The sequence below is a fragment of the Arachis ipaensis genome, chromosome B01 (genome assembly GCF_000816755.2).
Source record: "Arachis ipaensis cultivar K30076 chromosome B01, Araip1.1, whole genome shotgun sequence".
Taxonomy (NCBI): domain Eukaryota; kingdom Viridiplantae; phylum Streptophyta; class Magnoliopsida; order Fabales; family Fabaceae; genus Arachis; species Arachis ipaensis.
In genome coordinates, this window is record NC_029785.2 from 5,943,228 (window position 1) to 5,951,406 (window position 8,179).

Here is an 8,179-nt window from a genome sequence, read left to right on the forward strand (position 1 = left end):
ATTTTAGTCCTCAAAAAATTTTGCACCACACACTTTAGTCCCTATCAAAATTTAATTACTCGATTGGTTCCTAACAATTAATTTCGTCAGTCACTTAGGTCCTTAGCTCCGTCAATTCTAACGGAACACAAAATGATCCCTGACAACTCTAACAGGGGACAAAGTGATCCTTGATCCCTTTGTTCAAAAACGACCTTATTCTTCTCCAATTTTTTCATCATATCTCGCATAACTCTAACATTTATACTCTCCCTCTTCACATTCACAGTCTTCTTTTCCATCTTTTCCTTCCTCCTCTTCAGCTCCAACATCAAGCCATGGTGTAATTGCCACACGTGTCGCACCTACCTCAACATGTCATGGAGAACACGCTTCCTAAATCTCTATGATTGGTACACCCACCTCCTCCGCACTTCACCCACCAGAAGTATCCACTTCCACATCCTCGATAACAGTATCACCTCCAACCGACAACGTCCACTACATCCTCAAGATCAAGTTCCACAACTACCCCAATGGCACGCCTTTCTCCACTCTCCGACAAGCAATATAGATTATTGGACATTAGGACATCATGAGAAGATTGTCCTTTAACATTATATGCAAATTCTCATTTGAAATGGACCCCGAATGTTTCATTCCTTCTTTCTCGGAGTCCAAGTTGGCAGACAGCTTCAACTTCGCATCCAAGCTATCAGTACAACGAACAATGTCGACGTTGCTGCTCATATGAAAACTGAAGCGATTACTGAACATTGATTCGGAGAAGAATCTGAAGGAAGCAATCAGAGTGGTGGACAATGTGGCATGGAGATGATAGGACAGAGGATGAGGGAGATGGCGACGACGACGACTGGTCTTAACAAATCAGATTTGCTGTCTAGATTCATGGGATCCATCGAAGACGACAAGTACTTGAAAGATATAGTTATTAGTTTCCTGAGTATGAATTGGTTGAGAACAAGTTGAGGATTTTTTTTTTCTTATGAATATTGAAGTTGTAGAGTGTGCATTGTGTAGCTTGAAGTTACATTGTTAGACTGTTTAGAGTTATGCGATATATGATGGAAATTGAGAGAGAACAGTGTCGTTTCTGAACAGAGGAAGTTAAGGACTATTTTGCTTCCTGTTAGAATTGTCAGAGACTATATATTTTGTCTTCTGTTAGATTTGATAAAACAAAAAACCTAAGTGACTTACAAAATTAATTGTTAATAAGCAATCGAATAATTAATTTTAGTTAAGATTAAAATATCTAATTTAAAATTTTTTAAAGACTAAAATAGATAAATACTTAAAAAATTAAGTTAGCGAAAATTTAGCACCAACTCACATAGACACTAGTATAGATTTCACGAAATATTTTATTTGTAGTTAAAATTTGTGGGATGCATTGACGACCATGCTAACGTGGGGACTACTGATGGTTATTTATAAAGCACAGTTTATTTGGAAAATTAAATGAAGGAAAATAAAGGTAAATATATTATTTGTACATGATATATATTGAATTTATTGATGATATATTTTATTATAATGTTAATAAAACATAAACTTCAAGTTATTTTATTTAAATTTTATATTTTATTTAATAATATTAGATAAATGTAGATAGGCTCTAAACTGCATGCCACATCTACAGTAAAAAGTCGCTCATATATGGAAAGAAAAATAAATACAAATGTTGGAATGGATCGGAACAGCTTTTTATTTGGTGTTTGTTACAGTATGATAATAAATTTATATGTACCGATACGTTTAAAATATAGATAAATAATAATAAGATATGTGGAATTTATTTTCTACGTCAGTATTTAATTTTTCTTTTTTAAATATATAGTATATTACCACCTTTACTAAAACACCCTTTTAATTAAATAAAAATAAAAAAACATTTATTTATTTAATTTTATAAAAAGACTTAAACATCTTTCTTTTATTTAATTAGACAAAAATATTCTTTTAAATTAATCAAATTTTAAAATTCAATTAATCTTAATTTTATAGATTCAAATAATTGAAACAACAAAATAAAAACATATTAAAAAAACAAAATCAAAATTATTCTTCTTTTGTGTTAAACATATTAAAAAAATAAAAGACTAAAATTGTTATTCATTTGTGTTCAAAAACCTTTCGGTTCCCGTCTTGAAGGTTTCAGTCTTCTTCATCTTCTTCTCTCCTCTTCCTATCCTCTCTCTCTGTCTCTCTCTGCTCCTCGATCTCTCTCATCTGTCTCTGCTTCGCACACAAGACGCCATCTGCGCTCTTTGTGAAAGGACCCTTTCCTTTCCCTCCGGTGACGATTCTGATGCTCCAGCTTCTTCCCTCTGCAAATTCTGCCACCCGCACCCTGCTTCTGCCTCCTCTGCCTCCAAAAGACTCTTCCGAATCCTAGTATCTTCTTCTTTTTTTTTTCCTCTTCAAAGTTCTGTTTTTTCTGTGACCCTTTGTGTTGTTTACACCAAATAGTATTGAATTTTGTTGTGGGGGTGCTTTGTTTTGCAGATGTCGGTTGCGACAGAAACAAAGGTATTCAGTGTCATATGCTTCGATAGAGTTGCCAGGGTTCTGTTCGGTTGTTCTGTAGATGACTTCTTTCACTTTGCAAAGCTCCACCCTTTTGTGGTAATCTTCTACCCCCTTCATTTGGAATTTGGATTATCCAAGCTCTCAATGATGTAGAGCGTGAACATAGAGTTTATACTGTGAAAGATTCCTTCTCCCTCCTCCCCCCCCCCTTTTGGGTCCTGCATTCAGCTTTGAACCTGGTTTGTATCTGCAGGTGTGACTGTAAATGAGATTCTGGAGGGAGAGATGTTCACTATGACTCTAACCAAGCTCCTCAATGGCAATACTAGACATCTAAAGCTTGCATCGGCTGTTCCTTTAACTTACTGCTTTCACCCCCTTTTTTACCATACCAATGTCTTCTACTGTTTATTATTTGGCCTGAGCTACCTAGCATATCTTAGTAAAACTATAAAATGTTCATGAACTAGAACATAATCTGTTACTTCTCATATGAGTGTAATATGATACTCATTGCATTTATTTTGAGAATATTCTTGGTCACTGAGATAGGATATAGCCACTACTAGTTTTTTTGTCCATGTTACTTGTAGTTTCAGGTTCATGTTGATATTGTCTATTTTCTCTTATCATATTTTGTTTTTCATGATATTAGTTCTCTGTTAATGTTTGATTCAAATAGAAATTGATTTTCTGCTGTTAGGAGTTCTTATTAGTTTTGCACTTCCTTCTTTAAGCATAAAGCTTCGGATTAAACTTTCAAGATAGAAATGAGTGAATTGATCAAATATTTACCTCTTCAGCCGCCTTCCTGTCATGCAGGGTATCACACTGATAATTACAGTTTTTCAGATTGTACGAATACCGAATCTCAAAGTTAAAAATTCGTTGTCAAATTCTTCATTATCTATGATATTATATTGTTGGCTGTTTTTTTGGGATACTACTGAACTATTAACATACCACTTTTCTTCTTTTCCTCCTTGTCTCTGTATCAGGTTGGAACTATTCTTCTCAGCTGCGCCTTCCTATACGACATCTTTGGGTGTTCGTTTCTAAACGGTGGTTCCATGAGAGCGTCATGATAGTGGTGAGTGTTCTAAAGAAATGCTTTCCCTTTCTTTACAAAGCTCGAGTTCACTCGCAAAAATTATTCTTATCTCTACTTTAAATTATTGTAACATATTTTATTCTATACAGGTAGCTCGAGGTGATAAGAGTAGAGAAGATGGTATCCCAATGCTGCTAAAGATACCACGTTTGTTCGATCATTGGGGTGGTTACAACATCATTGGTTTTGGGGACATTATCTTACCAGGGCTTCTAGTAGCATTTTCACTAAGGTTTAATCAGAATTCATTGATAGATAACATAATATGCCCTATAAGTTAACAGATTGAGACTTCAGAGAATATTTAGTATCATATTTTACAGTTAATGGATGATTATTCTATTGATATCTTTACAGGTATGATTGGTTGGCAAAGAAGAGCCTTTGCGCTGGGTACTTCTTGTGGGCAATGACTGCCTATGGCTTAGGTATATGCTTGATCTAATGCTAGCTCATTGATAAGATCTTTCAACAGAGACAGTAACTTACCTCAAAAATCTTTGGACCTAGTTAAATCAGTGGTATTTGGATCGTTACATAGTAAGAAAAACTGTTTGAAGTTGAATATTATTTCTGTTGCAATGTATTAAGACACAATACAGTAATCACCACACAAAAATACTAGCATAATCACCACAACAGAGAAAACACGCATCTTTGAAAACATACTAGCATAATCACCACACAAAAATCTTTTACTCAAAATCAGCTAGGGAAAACATGGAAGAAAAATGGAGTGTTGAAAACATAGCCACTACTACTACTAAGGCTTAGCTCAAGTGGTGCTCAAGTCAAATGGAAAAGAAAAAGGAAGAAACATGAGGGTACAGTTCAATAATTCTGGTATTTTTTCCTCTAAAAGAAAAGCAAGTCACCTATAACATAAAGGTAATGTAAGAACACAAATGTACCTGTCAATTTTTTCCCTAATTGCAGGCTCAATCCCATCATCATCCAAATCTCCATCATCAAAGTCAATCTTAGGAGAAAAGGTGCCATCCTCTTCGTACAGTAAATTTGATGTCTCGCCAATTATATTTCCATCAGAACTTTGGTCACCGGTATCATGCCCATTTAACTCTTATTACAAGGAAAAAGGCAATAACCACTGAGAGCTTGGATAATCCAAATTCCAAATGAAGGGGGTAGAAGATTACCACAAAAAGGGTGGAGCTTTGCAAAGTGAAAGAAGTCATCTGCAGAACAACCGAACAGAACCTTGACAACTCTATTGAAGCATATGACACCGAATACCTTTGTTTCTGTCGCAACCAACATCTGCAAAACAAAGCACCCACACAACAAAATTCAATACTATTTGGTGTAAACAACACAAAGGGTCACAGAAAAAACAGAACTTTGAAGAGGGAAAAAAAAAGAAGAAGATACTAGGATTCGGAAGAGTCTTTTGGAGGCAGAGGAGGCAGAAGCAGGGTGCGGGTGGCAGAATTTGCAGAGGGAAGAAGCTGGGGCATCAGAATCGTCACCGGAGGGAAAGGAAAGAGTTCTTTCACAAAGAGCGCAGATGGCGTCGCGTGCGACGCAGAGACAGATGAGAGAGATCGAGGAGCAGAGAGAGACAGAGAGAGAGAGAGAGGATAGGAAGAGGAGAGAAGAAGATGAAGAAGACTGAAACCTTCAAGGCGTGCGTGAACCAAAAGGTTTTTGAACCAGGTGAAGAATAATTTTGGTCTTTTGTTTTTTTAATATGTTTAACATAGATGAAGAATAATTTTGATTTTTTGTTTTTTTAATATGTTTTTGTTTTGTTGTTTCAAATTATTTGAATCTATAAAATTAGAATTAATTGAATTTTAAAATTTGATTAATTTAAAAGGATATTTTTGTCTAATCAAATAAAGGAAGGATGTTTAAGTCTTTTTATAAAATTAAATAAATAAATATTTTTTATTTTTATTTAATTAAAAGGGTGTTTTAGTAAAGGTGGTGATATATTATATATTTAAAAAAAATTAAATGCTGACGTGAAAAATAAATTCCACATGTCTTATTGTTATTTGTCTATATTTTAAATGTATCGGTACGTATGAATTTATCATCGTACCGTAGCAAACACCTTTTCATTTTTATATCAACAATGCTAGGAAATTAAGAGGGTACCAGCAAAAAATCAACTAAATATCTCTAGGTAAATCTAAAACTTTTACGTGGATGGTGTTTATGTTAGGCATTAAGATATTTCTTCTACTAAATATCAGAATGTTTCTTTTTCATACTAAATAGATGTTCTTTTATATATTTTATAAATTTTTTTATATACTAAGAATCAAAATTGTTGAAAGTTCTATGATTCTCGCCCTTATTTCTCCCACGTATCATTCAGAATTTTAATTTAATGTGAGAAAAAATTAATATCAAATATTATAAATTAAAAATAAATAAAATTAATTAAATATAATTATAAATTAATTAAATTATTTACTTTTTGACTGATAACCTCTTGGTTCATATACTTCTCCTTTTTATATTACTTTATTTTGTAACATATGGGATATCACAACTAGATGTTGAAATGTTGAAATGAATCGATTCATATAGTAACTGATGAAGCAATCAAGCATAAAAGTCCATTGTAACACCTCATGTGATTTATTTAAATTAATTAGAGATATTAATTAATTGGACTGATGTCGACAATTAGTAAAGTTATTGCCATATCGTTATATATATACACTTTACTCGTAAACAAATATTAGTAACGAATTTACAATTATTTCTCACTTTGCATTCCAATAGTAAGCAAGAAAGGGATAATATTAATGGAAGGTAGCTAGGTTAGAATTTGCATGCTTCTTAGATAATTTAGAGAAACTCTTGTTGAATAGATTAGAATTTTCATAGAACTTTCCACAAAAGCAGCAGTTAAGAGTGCTATAAAGAAACTTTTGGATATTTCGATCAAATGCATAATGGACTAAAACACAACTAGCATAATATAATGAATTTATACTAGTATTAAGATATCCTTTAAAATTTGTATAGAATTTTCGCTAAACCTTATATAACTTCTATGCAATCAATTCCTTTAGTAAAAATTTAATTTAGGGTTAAATATTTTATAACAAAGTTCGTCAATTTTTATAAGTTATAGGGTCAAAACATATTTAGATCATAAAGTGTACAAAGAACACTAATAAACATTTGGACAGTAGCATCGGTATTGAACATAATTGAATAATTATATCTTATTAAAAGGGCTTGGGTCAATTTTACTTAAAGGGAATTGGTGTGTGATGAAGATATGATTAAAGTATTGATATGGGATGATGTGGCACTAATGCCGATTAATATATAAGTAGGTAGCAAGTGTGTGATAAAGAGATGATTAAAGTATAGATAATTTAACTTCTTATCCGTCCGTTTATAATAATATATGATTAAATAGAATATATTGACAAAAAACAAGGTGACATCTCTTCATCACTTCATATTTAAATTCTTATAATTAAATAGCTTGATCTAGTAATTTATGTTTCTTTGTTTTTTGATTTTTATTTTTTATTGGCTTTCAAATTAGTTATGTTATTATTGGCACTCAACATAAAATTGCCAATAAAGTATTTTGCTGTCTTTGATTTTACTTACGGGAAGTGCTAGATAAACAACAACTATCTTAAACAACATAAATAATCACTAATCAAATAAAAATACACTACATTTTAATTTAATGTTACTAATTAAATTTAAGATTAATTTACTCTTTTAATCCTATTAATTCATATTGTTCACACATTGTTCAAAAATATTGTTGGTATCACCTATACTTTTCCTTTACTTAAAAAATATATATATATCTTTTTATTTTCAGCTCTATGTTGCATATTTTGAATTACCACAATGCATTAACATCACCAAACATGTTTTAGCATCAAGTTTGACCAATTATTTTAATTTTCTCCTTATAACACCATTTTGTATTATGCAGGCATTGCATTGGAAAATGTCAATAATTAGTTAATTACGAGCTACATATATGATGCTTGATGTTCAAGGTTTAGTTAATTATTTGTTAGAACAAAAGCTTCTACCTCAATTCTATCCTTAACTATAGTGACTGGCATTCTGGCAACACTAAAATTTAATAATATATATATATATATATATATATGATTGAGTAGTGTTAGGAGGCCAGCAATTTTTATGATTTGTAGTCATCAAGTAGCTATTAATGATATTTTTAATGGTGCCAGATTTTATCCATTGATATAAAAGACTGAAGAATGCTAGGAGGTCAGCAATTTTTATGATTTGTAGCCATCAAATAACTATCAATGATATTTTTAATAGTGTCAGATTTTATCCAATGATATAAAATTACTCATTTTTTTTTGCTGACCGGTTACATGCTGACCAGAATTTAATAAAATTATTGGTTCTTTAGACTTTACATGCTGACTTATTAATACAACGTTTGAAATAAAATTTAATAAAGTTGTTGTGGTTGGTTACGTTGTTGTGGTGGTGTTATTATCATTATTATTTACAAGAAGGTATTAATTCAAGGAAAAGTTTGAA

General features: G+C 31.9%; 1 protein-coding gene across 8 annotated transcripts; it reads left to right on the top strand.

Moving 5' to 3' along the window:
- Positions 2,051-5,372, top strand: LOC107610813 (signal peptide peptidase-like 2). Of its 8 annotated transcripts, none has more exons than XR_002358226.1 (9): positions 2,053-2,397; positions 2,509-2,628; positions 2,786-3,408; positions 3,531-3,622; positions 3,733-3,875; positions 4,001-4,071; positions 4,353-4,486; positions 4,580-4,635; positions 4,735-4,867. XR_002358226.1 is itself a non-coding variant. In XM_021116712.1 (8 exons), exons 3-8 carry the CDS (start codon positions 3,303-3,305, stop codon positions 4,753-4,755), a joined length of 489 nt encoding a protein of 162 aa, XP_020972371.1. In that variant the 5' UTR covers positions 2,053-2,397; positions 2,509-2,628; positions 2,786-3,302; the 3' UTR covers positions 4,756-5,372. The 8 variants fall into 8 exon arrangements, 4 of the variants coding, with proteins under 4 accessions (XP_020972371.1, XP_020972363.1, XP_020972367.1 ...); XR_002358223.1 differs by having other exon boundaries at positions 4,353-4,467; XR_002358222.1 differs by lacking the exon at positions 4,735-4,867 and having other exon boundaries at positions 4,353-4,467; positions 4,580-4,636.